General features: G+C 45.0%; 1 protein-coding gene across 8 annotated transcripts in view; it reads right to left on the bottom strand.

Annotated features, from left to right (window-relative positions):
- The window catches only part of LOC147689547 (uncharacterized), a 109,883-nt gene extending 93,996 nt beyond the window's left edge, over positions 1 to 15,887 (bottom strand). For 6 of the 8 annotated variants that reach the window (XR_015299865.1, XR_015299864.1, XR_015299866.1 and 3 more), the window contains exon 1: positions 15,727 to 15,887. Coding sequence is in view for 3 of the 8 variants with exons in the window: in XM_086936942.1 (XP_086793068.1) it covers positions 15,727 to 15,855 (129 nt within the window). In the remaining 5 variants the exon portion in view is untranslated. Of the gene's footprint in view, positions 1 to 15,440 lie in introns of all 8 variants that reach the window. The other 2 variants (XR_015299867.1, XM_086936945.1) reach the window with 2 other exon arrangements.
- Between the last annotated feature and the right edge of the window lie 923 nt (positions 15,888 to 16,810).

Genomic DNA, 16,810 nt, shown 5'->3' with positions numbered 1-16,810 from the left:
GAGAGTTGGCAGTTGTTCCTGCGCTGTCGAGGTGGTCGGATGCCAGGTTGCTTTCTCCCAATAAACTTACCTGTACAAGGCCTCCGTTTCCAGTCTCCTGCTTTCCTGAGTGCACGAAGCATCACAACATTTTTGGCGACGCTTTCCGATGCTTGGATCTGCCTCACTCGACTTCATCGTATGGGAAGCAACCTGGTAATTCCGCGACGTCTCCTCCAGCCCTAAGTTTGCCTTTGGCTGCCTTCGCCTGTCGTCCGGATTTCTTCACGCTGATTTCGTCTGTTTTGGCCACCTTCAAGGTACTGTCATTAGATTTATTACTCTCGCTTGTCGAACTCCAACGTTCCAAGCAGTTCGGTTTGCCCCACGTCACTGCACCGCATTTGACGTTGCTGCAACGCTTCTGACGCTGTACGTTTTGACGTTCTGGCGTGTCGACGTGTTGACGCCCCCACGTCTCCTGACACCTCTGCCTCGTCACTGGAACGCATCGTCAGTCTCTATTATTGCGTCTGCAAGCAGAGAACGTTCACAGTTCCCTTTGTTTTCCTCAGCCCTTCGCAGCAGTTCTTACTCGCCTTCCAATGGGCCTTATGACATCACACTGACTGCCTTTCAGTGACTACGCTGATTCACTCAACGTTCTGCAGACACTTTCACGGTGATTTGCACACCCTTACTTGCAAGTTTGACTTTATTATTTCTTTTAAAGTGTGTTTAAACTTTGATTGCATTTTCTCTTCACTATGGCCTCAAATATTGTCATGCCTCCAATGTTTCTTTCCTCTCCAGGTACACCTTCAATAGATTGGGAGGACTGGGTTGAAATGTTAGACAATTATATTACTGCGCTCGATGGGAAAAACTTCCACCCTGAAAGGAAAAAAGCGCTCTTGTTAAGCACCCTTGGCAATGAAGGCCAAAGAGTATTCAAATACTTACCAGTGGCTTTAGGTCCCAATGGTCAACCCATGGATGACGCTTACAAAGAGGCTCTGAAAAGACTAGAGACTAGATTTGCCAAGGAGGTCAACCTGGTTATGGCAAGATATCGCTTTTATACTCACCCCCAAGCCGAAAACGAGATCCCTCCTTAAAAGAGGCAATTGACATGGCGAAGGTTATAGAAGAATCTCAAAAGTGTATCAAAGAATTAGAGCGTAAAGATAAGCCTTCCGCTCAAATTGGCAGTGTTGATTGTGAAGAGTGTGTGGAAGGTTATGAAGTTAATGCTGTCTCTAAACGTTTTAACAAGAGTAACCCTAACAATTTTCCTTCTAGGGTCAGGAGCAAAGAATGTTGGCGTTGTGGAAGCCAATTCCATTCAGGTGATTTTAAGAAGTGCTATGCTCTTGACCAGATTTGCCGGAAATGTGGTCGCAAAGGTCATTACCTTAGAATGTGTAAACTGAACGAGGGTTCCGATAAAGCTAAGTCTGACACCTTTGACAAACCCAAATCTAAAGTGAATGTAATTGACAACAGGGTTTTAGTCGTTCAACAAGTGAGTTGTGACTTAGTTAGTACCACAAGTGACTCCCCCAGGTTATCTAGACCGTCCGCTATATTTTCTATTTGTGGTCAAAATGTCTTACTTATGGTTGATTCTGGCTCCTTGTTCACCATCATTCCGGAATCTACCTTTTCTTCCTTATGGCACAATATTTCTCTCACTGAAAAAGATATTGATCCTGTGGGGTACCAGGGAAAACCTATTGATGTTCTGGGGTACATGTTTGGGGTCATCGCTTTTAAATCCAGAAGTGTCAATGGAAAAGTGTACATAGCTAAAGAAGGTCCTCCTATCTTAGGGTGGATGCACCAGTTTGATTTGAACATTGTGATCAATCCTTGTTCGCCGGATGTGGTTATGACTATTGAGCGTGATGTTCAAGTCAAAGACATTTTAGATGCTGCTTATAGAGTATTTGCTGACAAGTTAGGATGTGTCAAGGACTATTTCCATAAAATTGTTTTGAAGCCCAATGCTTCTCCCGTGCAACATAAACTAAGGAGAGTTCCCCTTTCTGTCAGACAGGGTTTGAAGGATTTGTTACATGACATGTTGTCTACCAAAGTTATTGAACCTGTGGAAGCCTCGCCCTGGATTTCTCCCGTCGTAATTACTTTGAAATCTGATGGGAGGTTGAGATTTTGCATTGACCTCAGGTCCCTCAACCAGGAAATTATTACTGACACCTTTCCCCTTCCCAATATCAATGAGCTGTTACAATCTGTGGGGGGGGGGGGGGGGGGGGTAGATTCTTCTCAAAGATCGATTTGAGGAGTGCGTACCACCAAATCAGATTACACCCTGACTCCAAACCTTTGACTGCCTTTATTACCACCGAGGGTACCTTCCAGTTCACTCGCATGCCGTTTGGCCTCGCCTCGGCTGCTAGTGTCTTTCAGAGGATGATGTCTAGCATGCTCAAAGGTCTGTCTGGGGTTGTCTACTTTCAAGACGATATTCTAGTGTCAGGAAAAAGTGTGAATGATCACAATTTAGCTTTGCGTCAGGTCCTCTTCAAATTAGAGGACACCGGTTTAACTGTGAACAAGGATAAGTGTGTTTTCCTAACTGAAAAGATCGAATATTTAGGGTATACTATCTCCGCTGATGGCATTGCTCCAAAAAAGAATCTGTTACTTGCCATCAGCCAGGCCCCAGCACCCAAGGACAGGGATCAGCTTCGCTCTTTCTTGGGCTTAGTCGAATATTATTCGAAATTTGTTCAAGGCTTTGCTTGTCTGTCCGAACCTTTGAGAGTGTTACTGAGAAAGGGTAACAAGTTTGTCTGGGACGAAGCCCAAGAGGACTCCTTCCAACAGATCAAGGAGAATATTTGCAATGCTGGTATTTTAGCCCCCTTTAACCCTGGGTGCAAATCCTTCTTGACCGTAGATGCCAGCCTTACGGGCATCGGTGTGGTGTTCTCACAGCTTCAGCGTGGTCTTGAAAGAACCGTTGCCTTTGCTTCAAGAACACTTACCCAAGCTGAGAGAAACTACTCGGTCATTGAACGAGAAGCTTTGGCTGCTGCTTGGAGTGTTGAGTACTTTCGCGTATATCTGTGGGGTGTAAGATTTGTGTTGCGGACCGACCACAAGCCTTTGCTGAAAATTTTATCGGGTGGTGGTGCTGGAAAAGGTTCTGCTCGTCTTGCAAGGTTTGCTGCAAGGTTACAGGAATACTCTTACGAAATTGTGTTCATTCAAGGATGGAAAAACGTTCAAGCGGATTGTCTTTCTCGCTTGTCTGTTGACTGGAAGTTGGTTGATCAAGATCTTGAGAAGTGTGTTGTGGATGAGGCCGTTGCTGTGGTTGGGGACGTTTGTGAATCTCCAGTGGGTGCCTTTTCTCAAGACCAATGGTTGACTGAGATGAAGAAGGACTCTGTCCTCCAAGAAGTCATTCTTTTGATTAGGAGAGGTGCTCCTAGAGAAAGCATGGTGCCTGTGGCTGTCAGGCCCTTTTGGAAACTCTTAGACGAGTTGTCTTTGGCAGGTTCAGAGATCATTATGAGGGGCGATCGTTTTGTGCCACCTGCTGGCCTGAGATCTCACATTTTCAAGCTAGCACACTTGGGACATTTGGGCCAGGGCATGACTATTAGGAGAATAAAGCAAGAGTTTTGGTGGCCGGGCATGGATGATATTATTCGTGTTTGGGTGGAGAATTGCTCTTTTTGCAAGGAGAGCGAAAAAAGATTGAAGGTTGGTCTTCAAGCCAATCAAGGGCACATTTCTGATCCTGGCAAACCCTGGTATAACCTGTGTCTAGATTTCATTGGCCCCCTGTCCGGTCTCTCTCTTGATTTGCGTTTTGCTGCTGTGGTCATTGATGTCCATTCCAAGTGGCTCTGTGTGGAGTTTCTTAGAGATGTCACCACTAAGTCTACCATTGAAGTGTTTGAAAATTTGTTTTCTTCAGAAGGTTTCCCCAACATGGTCTTGACTGACAATGGCACCCAGTTAACCTCCAATGAGATGAGGTGTTTCTTTGAGAAGTGTGGTGTCAAACATTCTCGCACTTCCTTGTACAACCCCATGGGCAATGGTATGGTCGAAAGGTCCAATCGCCTGGTTAAAGGTACCATCCAACTCGCCTTAACCAACAATTTAGACCCCAAACGTCTGGTTCAAGATATGGTTTGGTCTTACCGGACTACCCCCCAGCACGAAGCATCACAACAAAGACACAATTTAATAGTCCGATACGTCCAGTGGTGTCTTGTTATCCCGGTCCCATTTATCTCAAACAGTTAGGGGCTTTTGTGCTCAGTCCTGTAGCAGTGCTCTGTAAATGTTAGATGTGGGCCTTTCTCCTTTTAGGAGCATAGTTTACAGCAGTCACAGTACCAGATTGGCAAGGGTGCCCCAAAAAAACCCCGATATAACTCTTGCTGCCCTTGTAATTTTTAAAAATGTCAACAACTCTCCTGTTCATATTGTAAATGTACACCTGGCTTCATCAAAGATTACCAAACACCTGTACATATCAATCAATAACCCAGCATCCTCCTCTATCTAACAGTTATTGTTTGGATGAATGGATGTCCCCCAATGGCTTCCGACAAGAAAGAAGATCTTTTTCAGATTTTCTTAATCACCCATTCCCTTAGTTATGACATCAATAATATTGGATTTCTCACCGTCAAGTGTCCACAAGGTAAAAACAGAACAACAAATTACTCCAATACTGAAGCCCCTCTACGCAACTCACAGACTGCTCATCACATAGGCTAAAGTAAAGTACAATACCAACGCCATCAACAAAGCCATCACCAGAAGTAGAACTCTACTCTAGACAATCAAGCCACGCATCAACCCCTGTCAGACCCACCTATTCCTCACTGCACAGAAAAATACAATGCAATCAACATCTTCTGTAGTAAAAACAGCACATTGACAACATCACGACAGCTTCATCTTTCACCCACCGCTTCCCGTAGAATCCTGCAATGGTCGGCCTCAAAGCTCAATCTCTTCCAGACCGGACATACTCTACTACCTCAAAGCCACTTAATGAAGATGATGCCTTATCCTCCTCCTTCATCAAAGCTCTCTTTGGGGACGTTCTCGTGCCCCTCATGACCACATTCAATATCTCTCTCACTCAAGGCATCTTCCAAGAAACTATGAAGACAGACCAGATCCATCTACTTCTGAAGAAACCTACACTAGTCCCCGACGACCTTACTAATTACCGAGCCATCATTTACCCGCCAATCATCAGCAAGGTCAAAGTAAAAGCAGTCTATGTTCAACTCCAAGAACACAACTATGCAAACGATTTCTTGCACAACTGCCAGTCTGGCTTCAGATCACGCTGACGCTCAGAAACTGCTACCTTACACAACGTAGACTATGCCTTCTTGACCACATATGAAGATGATCCCTCAGCAGCTCACACTCGACCATCCTACACTCATATGCACCCTGGAGTTATAAATGGGACTCTGGTTCACCTCGTACTTCTCCAACCTACACCAGTTTGTCCACATTAACACCGCCATGTGACAAAAGACCCTATCACTTGAGCAGTTCACCAGGGTACAGCATCAAGATTCATCGACATGTTAAGGATAGACAACTCTACTTGAAAGTCGTCTTCACTCAAGACAGCCAATGCCCCAACCACTATTTGGACATCATGCAGACCTGGATCTGGAAGTGGAGGTGTTCTATGAGGGGCAAGGCATTGTCCGAGTTGGTGGTTGTTAGTAGGAGGGAGCTTTTGTGGACGATGGCGAGGCCTCCTCCTGGGCGGTTGGGGCGGTCTTTCCTCAGGATCTTGTATCTGTCTAGGATGGCGGTGGCGATGTCGGGGATGGAGCCAAAAAAACAAAGATGGCATGGTACCTGCTCTCTCTTCTGAAGAAATTAACCCTTTCTTCCAAAGATACTTCAAGAAGGCTGTTCAAACATCTGAATGCTGGTAACACCCTGCTTCATGGTCTCCAAGACTCCATTTCACCACCCCTACTACACATCTCCTCCAGGGCTAAAAGAAAAATGAACATATCACCCCCATGCAGATGGAACTACACTGCCTTCCCATGACTATCTTCACCATCTTCAAAACCTCCTGCCGACATTGACAAAGCCATCACAACCATCACCCCTGCTTATCTTGCAGACAAGCTCACCATCTGTTGTCGTTCTACGCCCACCTGAAGTCAAAACACCGGCAGACTAAAGACTAAGAAGTGTAAAGAGGGGAAAAAAAAGATAATAAGATAGCTGGCCGTTTCCACCTATGCACCCAGGATCTGGAACACCCTGATATCCATCAGACTACTTTAAGACTTCTAAGTCTTGCAGGGCTACTACCCATGGCTTATATGAGAGCTTTAGTACTGTCATTTCAATTATAAGGCAATTCCACCCCCACCCCCCCTTGAACAAAGTGGATTTTGTTTTAAACATCGTTTACGGAAATAAATACATAACATCCTGGAATACACATAGACAACTAGGAAGCAAAACTGTCTTAGTAAGAGCAACCCATCCCATCGGGGGACAGAGGACGTGATTTACAACAAGCATTGGCAAAGCCAATAGGTCTCACCTTTGGGACCTATTGCCTTTGGCAATTGCTTTTGGCCGGACTGTACAGCATCGGGAGACACACTGGCAGCATCTTTGAAATAAAAAAAAGGCACCGACAAAGACACTAGTTCACGCATAGGCAAGACCTGTTGGCTTTGCCAATGCTTGCTGTAAAAAGAGAGCCCGGCCCTTATAGTATTGACCTGGAAGGTTGAAAATACTGCTGGTTCTGCCATATTTAAAGCAACGTCTTGTAGGCTGCGTGCAGATTCAGGTAACAGATCCATTTACCCACTGACTTATCCTACAGCTGCACTCCCTTTAGAAAATAAATAAACGTGTGCTTGGCTGTGTTCTACAGTGACCCAAGTGTGACTCAAAAATAATGTGACCGGTCGCTGCAACCAGCAGTTGTTTCTTGCCGACAAGTAAACACAACCCTCTCTAGGAACATGAACAACGTCATCAATCAAATGGGCAGCGGTGCATGCTTATGGTGTCTGCAAAGAAGCGTCTACAAATGCTGATTTCACACTCCAGGAAAGGTTGCTGGCGAGCAGAGGTACCAGCTACGAGCAAAAGACACACCGAAATAAAAGCATTGAATAAATATTACATTCTTAATTTTGTTAAAACAATGAATGGTTTCAAATGAAAATATCTACCAAAGCAAGAACTTAGTAGCTGTGTCATTTTTCAGACTAGGATACGGTAAATGACGACAAGTTGAAGGCGTCATTTAGAGCCCCTAAGCGAGAGCCCCGGGCTGGGAAACGAGATGCAGACGTACCAAGCCTCTGCCCCTACCCAACATGGAATGTAACCAGAGACCAAATGGGTGTTCACCCTATCCAGAGGGACATGCGGGCCACATTCCTGTGAATGAACAACCTGAATAATAAAAGCAGCCGTATTGATGCAGCACGGTGTTGGGTAAGCAGCGTACGCCAGAGCCAGGGCACAACCTGGCACCTCTGGAATAGCACTGGAGAGGCATTCGGGGTCTGTCCGGGCCCCGACATCGCTCACTCAGTATAATCAATAAATCAGGGCTTTATAGAGCGCGCTACTCACCCGTGAGTGTCTCATGGCACTGGGGGGTGGGGGAGGGAGCAGCTCCGGATCAGTCGAAGAGCCAGGTCTTGAGGTCTCTCCTGAACGTGTGCAGGGTCGGGGAGCTTCTTATATTCACAGGGAGTTCGTTCCAGGTTTTGCCTGCAATGTATGAGACAGGTCTCCCACCGGTTCTGTTTCTGCAGATGCGGGGGACCTCTGCCAGTGCCAGGCCAGCGGAACGGAGGTTCCTCTTGGGTACGTGGAAGGATACTCTCTCGTTGAGGTATTTGGGTCCGATGTTGAGGGATTTGTAGGCGTGGGTGAGGAGTTTGAAGATGACCCTCTTCTCGACGGGGAGCCAGTGGAGGTCTCGTAGGTGTAGGGTCATGTGTTTGTGACGCGGTGTCCCGAGGATGGGCCTGGCTGCGGCGTTCCGGATGGTTTGGAGTTTGTGTAGAAGGGTTCTGTTGATTCCGGTGTATAGGGCGTTTCCGGAGTCCAGTCTGCTGGTTATGAGCGCGTGGGTGACGGTCCTTCTGCAGTAATTAATGTGCATGGGGATGCCCCGGGAATCTGTAGCAGTTACAAGTTGTGTGTGGTCTATGCCACTGGGATTCACTGCTCCATGAGAGGGCACCATCTGCTGAAAGAGGTGCACAGTTGTGCCAGCATTGTGAACACGCTCCTGGGACACCTTTCTAGCGCTACCCACTTTCTTGGAAATCTGCACTGTTAGGATCTTCAACACAAAGCCTTTTCCAGTGCCCACAGCTGGGTCTAAAGATGCAGGCCGAGTGAGGCTTAAAAACATCAAACAGCTCCGACTCGGTGTTCGTGTCTGTGCAGAGATTGGAGTGGAGCAGATTCCCAGGGGCCGGGCAGTTCTAATCACTAATGACAATGAATTGCGGGACCTCAAAGGCCAGTGAGGATTTAAAGCAGTGATGGGGTATGGGGTCATTTGTGGATGGAGCAAGCATAGACAGGAGGGAGGAGGTGGCGGAAAATCTTTTAAACATGCACATAGGCTATCTTGCCCTTTTCCAACATAAATAAATATTTCAATATAAAGGAGAAGCACAATATCTTTTTAGACTGAGAAACATCAAATCGCTCCGACTCTGAACGTGTCCGCACAGAGACTCGGAACAGATCCTGGGGGCTGGTAAGTTCGAAACACTGATGAAAATATCTCGCAAGACATCAAAGGCCAAAGGGGGTTTAAAGCAGTGATGGGGAGGGAATGATTTATGGATGGAGCAAGTGTTGTCGGGAGGGAGAAGGTGGGGTAAAAGCTTTTAAACATGCATACTCGCTAGCTTGCCTTTTTCCGACGTAAATAAATATTCAAATATAAAGGAAAAGCATAATGTCTTTTAGCTGCCACAAAAACATAAGAGCAAACACGCTGCTATTCAAATGCCACAAAAGCACAGGGACCAAAAAAAAATATGAAGCTTGCAAAAACACAAGCAGGAAAAAAGGAAAATAAATTGCCCCAAAACAAACACATAAGCCGCAAAGTGCAACAATACCAGTAATTAGGCGGTGGTACGCAACAGGAAACTAAGCACAACAAGCAAAAGCGAAAGCACGGCTCGTTGCATGTAACCCGACCCACCAGGAAGGCAGCTGCCACCCTGAGCGCCGCTGTTCGCTCCCGAGAGCAAAACACAGTGCGAGTGACACACTGGAAAGGAGGTGAGACATGCACCCGCCTTTGGCCATTTGCGTGCTTTCATTATTGAAAGACACAAGCAAAGGCCAATCCAATGTGTGGTAGGAGACAGACCCACACGGAGAAGTTTAGAGTGCTCACAAGTAGCCTCCCATAGAGCAGCGCATGCGCGCTGCGCTAGGCTCTACCTAAAAAGAGGGGGTGGGGGTCTAATCACTGGAGCACCCTGTCAGTATTTTTTTCAATTTCCTCTTCCCTCGATTGCGTTATATGCAAAGTATTTTTAGTGATTTAGATTGCCAGGTCAATCCCTACTATATGTTTAGCTATTAATTTATTTAATCATTCATTACCAATGGACTCAGAGAGATGGGGCCTCTAGAGTCCTACGTGGGCCAGGTTGCAATTTATTTTTGTCAGGGGTTCTTTTATCATCTAGTGTACACTCGTTAATATTCTATGCTCTCAGGCCCTCCTATTTTTTCAATCTCAAAGACATGGGTATTTCCTTAAAATATGGCCCTAATATTTGCCATATTGATGCAACTGAGCGCCCTGTGGACAAAACCACCATCTCTTTGCCCCATAGTTTTAGCTGTGTTGCCCTCCTGACTAGACACCAGTCTAGCCTGTATCTCAGGTTGGTGGGCTCCTCTCTGGAAGAGTTCTCCTCTTTTCCCTCATCACATCAGCCAGCATACACAAATACAATTTTTAGAGGTCTGAAATCAAAAGCTTTGTCATAAAGAAAAATCCAGACTATAACTATGAACAAAATAACATAAAGAGTATTTGTAAAGCACATGTTTACCCAAGGGTATGATGGCGCTGAATAAGAGTTGTTAATTGTTACTCAAATCAATGGTACTCATTTTATCAGCCTCAGAAGGATGAAAGGCTGATTGAACCCGCCAAGATTTGAACCTGTGACCAGGAGGTTGAACACAGGCCCCTACAGTGGACGCATTAGTCCACTAAGCCACCAGACCCTGCAATAAGACGGGATGCAACTCAAAACTCCCTGTCCAAAAGAATTCTTTTCCAGAGATACAGTTTCAATATTTTTATATTTTATTTCATGATGGGTTAATAGAGAGTAAAGGTATTCAGGGAAGCCCAATTGGCTGCTCTACAAATCTCAGTAATAGAAACTTCCTGAATCTATGCCTGCGAATCAGCTGCCACTTGAGTATATCTTCCTTGAATACCATCAGGAAGAAGAGTTCCAGAACTAGTATGCCAAAGACATAGATGAGATCCAGCATCTGATGGAAATAGAAGGATCCTGGAATACCAGAATCTTGCGGAGATGAGACCTACACAAGAGAGCCACAAGCCGACCAGTCATGAGCAATGGTTACAGCCACCAAAACAAAAAAGTAACCTAGAGTTTAGTCCCAAGTTGAATAACAAAAGGTATAGAATATGGGAATAAAAAACACTCAGAAGAATGGTGGCAGGAACTTCATCTGACCCAATGCCTTCCAAAGGGCCATGAAGAGTTGTAATTGTTCCCCATTGAGCCTTTATTGCACAAACTGTCAATTTCCCCTGAATTACTGTAGAAAAATTTAAGGACAGAAGACAAAATCACGAACTAGTGAAAAAGACCTAGACAACCACCAATTTTTCCAATCTCTAGAGTACGCCTACATCTTTGAATGGTTTCAGAATGATGATTTGGGCAACCTCGATTTTATAGCTCAACCCTTTATATTTCCAAATTGGTCGAAGTTTCAGTTAATCAAGGAGATATCTTGGAATCTGAAGAGGAGAGGTAACAAGAGGAATTGTACAGTTAAGATAGAAACATAAACTGCAATAGAGATAACCAAGATTTGCAAATTCAGAAAGGCAGAAGCTAGATTACTTCTGCGCCTCCTCCTGAATTTGTAACAGAAGTCCGGGATAAGAGAACCTGAAGGAACGCCATGGTGCAAATGAGAGATCACTAAATTCCCTGAAAGAATAATCTGGGAAATTGTGCTTCCTCCTGGGAACAGATCTAGTAACAACCTCTCGAATCTCTGGAAAATTAAACTGAAAAATTCTGGGGAGAGGGATAAATCTTGAGATGAGGGAAATATTCTGATCAGGCAATCTGCTTGGCTATTTTCCTGACACTGGATATGAACTCCTTTTATGGACAGAAGATGCCTCTCAACTCAAACTCCCTGTATCATTGCTACAAGACTGTGCAATCTAAAACAAGTCCCTCCTTGGTCATTTACATTTGAAAATCACGCAAGGCATGCTGCCTTCTGTTTTTACTACGAAAGGAAAATCGGAATGCAGTGGAAAACCTCTAGCAGATTCTCAGGTTTCAACCACGACTGGAGAACTGAAAGAGAAGACGAATTAACAAAAGAAGCAAATGAAAACATGCCCATGAGATCTGAAAATACACAAGACCATGTGTCCCTTGACCTTCAGCCACAGGCGAACAGGAGTCTGAGGCCGGGCCTGTAACAAAGTTAGAATAGCTCTCAGACGTTCTGCTCTCTACAAAGGAAGGAATAACATCTCCAAATGTGTCAACTAGTGTGCTCTATGAAACTTCTATCTTGCGTTTAAATCACCTGAAATTCTGGGAGCAGGTCATGAAGAAAGGCACTTCTAGGATCTTGAAGGCCCTTCACTGCTTCCTCAGATGATAGAGCACTACGTAACCAATCGAATCGTCCAGGTAAGGAAACACATGCCAGCTCTGATGATATGATACAGCAACAGGGGTGAGGGGAATGGGGGTCAGAGGGCGCACATTTTCTTGAAACGTCTTGGAGCAGATTTAAGTCCAAAGGCAGTACCTGACACTGATAGTGATTTCCACACTTGCAGAAATGTAGGAATTTCTGAAGACTAACAGAAATGGGAATGACAAAATAAGCTTCTATAAAAAGCATTGTAATCATAAGGGTTAATCATAAGGGTTTCTCTGGAATGCAAGACATTATCTTGAGAAAAGACTCACTGTTGAATGGAGCTCTCCTTCTCAACTGTATCGTTTTTCAAGTCAATTAGGAGTTTGACTACTCCCGACACTTTGAGAACTAAAAACACAATGGAATAAGCCCCAAGCCGTTCTCCTTTTATAGGAACTGGAACAACTAGCTCCTTTGTTATGAGACAGATTTGCCTGAAGAATTACCAACTTCTTAATAGGATAGTGACGTGCAAGGGGTAATTATGGTCCCAAAATCTATATGAAGAAAGATTTATTCTACACAGATGTCCTTCCTTGACCACTTTCAGCTCACAGACATTAGAGCAGATTTTTCTAATGCCAACATGAAATGTTTGATTCAGCCTCCAACCTGCCACTTGGGGCCAACTTCAGCATAGTTATGGATGTGTAGATTTATTGAGGTAAGCAGCTTTCCCAATCTGGTCAAAATATCCAGCGAATTACTTTTCATGCTCTTTCCTTCTATTGTAAGTCTGATGTTCAGGAGGCGCTCTTCCAGAGGGATGTCAAACAAGAAGACTTTGAAGAAGACCCCATATTAGCAGAGATTATTGCTGAACGGAAGAAAAACGTATCTTCTCTTTGAACAACCAACACAGCTGTTTTTCCAACTCTGGTCCAAAGAGTTTACCTTCTTCAGATGAAAGAAGTACTGAGTTTTTTTATGAACTGAATCAGTACGCCTTTCTTTTATAAACAAGTTCTGCACTGCTGCAATGTCTGCTCCTTCATCAATGGTGACACACACACTTCATCAAAGGATACGTCAGATAAAAATTCCTCCTACTTTTTGATTTCCAGCAAGGATAGTACACTCCAAGCCCTTGCGGATGGCTTTAAAAGGCTCTCTAAAGTCAGGGATGAGCGACTGAGAAAAATAAGCTCCATACATGCCCACTTTCAAGGCTAAATGAAATCCAGCATAGAACTTTTTCCATGCCAAGTAAGCTTCACGTTTGGAAGTTCCTTAAAGAGACACGATCAAGCAAGCTTGCAACTTAAGAATCCGCTGACACTAGTCCCGGAATCATTTATTCCATACCCTCTAAACGATGTAACCTGGAAACAAACTTAGGTGAATTATTCTCAACCCGGTACTTACTTTCCCTTAGGATTACATACTCTAAGTGCAGCCTGGGGGCTGCATGCGGCCCTCCTGACCTTTACACGTGGCCCCTTGATCAACAGCAGCACTGGGTTGTTATTTCCTCGGCTCAGCACTATCAATAAAAAGCTGTTAAATATACAGGCAAGCCTTTATTTAAAGGTTAAGTGAAGTTAAAGAAAGGAACTAGCTAGGTTGTCCTGCACCACTTAACTTTTGAAACACGTTTATTTTCACAGTCAACGTGCACCAAAGGTGCCCCCCGCCCCCAGATCGCCACCCTGTTAGCATGTATGCGGCCCTCGGTCACATCACAGACCAAACTTTGTGGCCCTTGCAAAAATGTTTGTGAGTACCCATGACATAGTGTATGTGAAGATGCAGAGGTTGGTGCATGGAAAAAGCACACTGAAATTGTTTAACTACTTGCCATGAACAAGTATTTGCAACATCATCCCATGGAAACCCCTTATTATTATTATTATATTCTTATATAGCGCCAGAATCGACCCCCGAAGGGGTATCTCCGCGCTTGCCTTGGGAACCCGTCCTGGTTTTTCCCTGTGAGATAGCCCCTACAGGGCATCCCCAAGGTGAAAGCCAGGCATCCCGCCGCGGGGGGCGTTGTGGAGATTAAGCAAGCTTAATGCCCAGAGTTGCAGAGTGTGAACCCATGATTAGGTCAGGCACCGAAGCGAGAATTATCGAGTCCATGGACATTTGAGCTCAAGACCCTGCCGCGTCGGGAATTGAACCCTGGTCCCGGGTCTGACCTCTGCTTCAGGGTCTGCCTGCTCTAACCAGTGAGCCACACTTCTCCTTATTACTGTGGTGCTTTACAAATATCTTGGACAAAGTCGCTTTATCAATGTATTTTACCCTTTGGTCAGAAGTGGACATTTCTACCTCTTTACCCTTATAGTCAGAGGAATCAGAAGGAGAAACCTTATTTATTTATGATATTGTAGGAGGAGGAGCAGGGCTATCCATAGAGGACAGGGTCTCAAAAATGATCATACGTATTTTGTCCACAAAATCGTCCTCATGCCACCCTCTAGCCTGTTTCTTGGGAGAAGGATAGAGGGAAAAATAAGAAGAAGAGTCCTGTAAATAGTGCCTATTCGGAGCTTGGCACTGATTTACAGAGCAAAAACATTACAAATATTGCTAAACATTTCTCTAGAGCTCACTGCTAAAAACACAACTTACCTGACGCCCATGCTCCTTTAAAATGTAATAATGAAAAGGGTAGAGTAGAGTGTTATCAAGTGGCATAGAGTAGAATAGGGTGGCATGGAAAAGAGTGCTATAGAGTGGAGTGGGGTGGAGTAGCCTGGCGTAGAGTGGAGTGTAGTAGAGTCGTGGGGCGTACAGTGGCACAAGTGGAGTAAAGAGTCCTGGAGTGATGTAATGTGGCGTAGAGTGGAGCTGAGTGTAGTAAAGCGAAGTATATATGGTGTGATGCCCAACTGTAAACAGTGTATTTTTCTTTTTCTTTGATGCTATGAATATTTCAACAATTAAGTATACCTCCTTCAAACACTTTCATATTGAATTAGAATTACTACTGTAATACACGACCACTGCTATTTGCGCTCTGCAAAGAGGCCAAGGGCTGGATAAACATGTAGTCAGAATAAGAAATGATCTTCTGGAAGGCAGTTAGAAACTCCACTGCCATCAGCCAAACTCCACAGCTGAGGATCGTGCCCTGACACCCAGCCCCACTGTGAGTCACCCAGATAGACAAGGCAGCAAGAAGTGTATACACACCATACAAGACGCATACCTTACATCCTTTCCAAAACAGTCTGTAATAGAAAGCAAATCCTCGTAGTGAATGAATGCGTAATAAAATAGGTGAAATGTAAACTTTACTAACTGGGACTACCTTGAGGGTTTCTCCACTCCCAGTGGTGACACCGATTGATGATTTTGCCTTTAAAGTTAAAGTCATAAATGTAGAGACCCTTCTCAAAGGGTGGGGCTCAAATCAATTCCAGTTACTGCGCACTGGCAGACCCCACCCCACTTAAAGCACTGGTGCACTCCCTTAGTCCATCCTACATATCACCTCCTACCTCAAAATGAGAATCTGACATTCCTTCTCCCAAATCATAGCAAGAAGCGTTTGTCTGGTAGATCTCTTCCCAGCAGTTAACCAGTAGACAGGTGCATCCTGGGAGTTGTAGTTCCGCTTGTTTCATTAGAGTGCAAGCATGTGCCAGTGACTGCTAATATGTGATGCGTCATGGCACATGCTCTTTCTGTACCCCAGTCGCATGTTTAATGCATGGACACACATACATGCACACACACCCCTCTACTTGTCCCAGCTGCCCAGGACAGCTCCCCAACGCCCCTCACCCTCTCTGATGCTGTGCAGCACCCCCGGCAGGGCCCGGCCCGACACCCCCCGGAGCAGTGTGCGCAGGGCAGCGAGGGCACTTGGGGCATCCATGAGGGGCAGATGGCACCGTGTTCAGCACTGCGCATGCGCAGGAAGCGCAGCCCTGGCACGTGCGGTAGCCGGTACTGTTGGAGTGCGCATGCGCAATGTAGACACAGAAGAGGGATTATGGATTGAACCACTCTACTACCTTGGCGTGAAGCACTAGAGCGCTGATTTATAGAGTGAACGTGTCGACGAGGGCCGCCATGATACCTATGCGATCTGCATTCAAAACCTACTCTTTTCTGGGCACCCAGTTTAAATTAGGGGCAGAATGGCTTTCTTTGCTGGTACCCACTGCAGAAATGGGAAAAAGTCGAAACACACAGATTGTACAAAAAAATGTGTTTAGTCTTTAAAAATGGTTTATAAATTATTTCTTAGCAATAAATATATTTCATGTTGTTATTGTATTTTTTGATTACTGAAGTACTTGAAGATTTCCTTTTTCAATACTTCTAAAGATTAACTATCATAACAAGCATTTGCAATGCAATAGGTCTCGCATTAAAAAAGTGTCAGCTATTGGTATTGTAAATGACAATTTTTTTAAATATGTATTGGCTTTGAAAATATTTAAATTAATAGCATTGTTATTCACAAAGCCAATAGCTTACACTTTCCTAATGCGAGTCCTATTGGCTTTGGCAATGCTTATTGGTAGCAAGCAAGGACAGTGCTGTTGTGGGGCGGAGTGACGATGTGGTTGGGCCGAGGGATGTGGTGGTGTCCCAGAGTGATGTGGTGGTGCCCCTGAGTGATGTGGTGGTGTCCCTGAGTAATGTGGTGGTGCCCCTGAGTGATGTGGTGGTGTCCCTGAGTGATGTGTGGTGCCCCTGAGTGATGTGGTGGTGTCCTTGAGTGATGTGGTGGTGTCCCCGAGTGATGTGGTGGTGTTCCTGAGTGATGTGGTGGTGTCCCTGAGTGATGTGGTGGTGTCCCTGAGTGATGTGGTGGTGTTCCTGAGTGATGTGGTGGTGTCCCTGAGTGATGTGGTGG

This window comes from Lissotriton vulgaris, chromosome 9, assembly GCF_964263255.1.
Source record: "Lissotriton vulgaris chromosome 9, aLisVul1.2, whole genome shotgun sequence".
Classification (NCBI taxonomy): domain Eukaryota; kingdom Metazoa; phylum Chordata; class Amphibia; order Caudata; family Salamandridae; genus Lissotriton; species Lissotriton vulgaris.
This window is presented reverse-complemented; position numbering and strand designations above follow the sequence as displayed.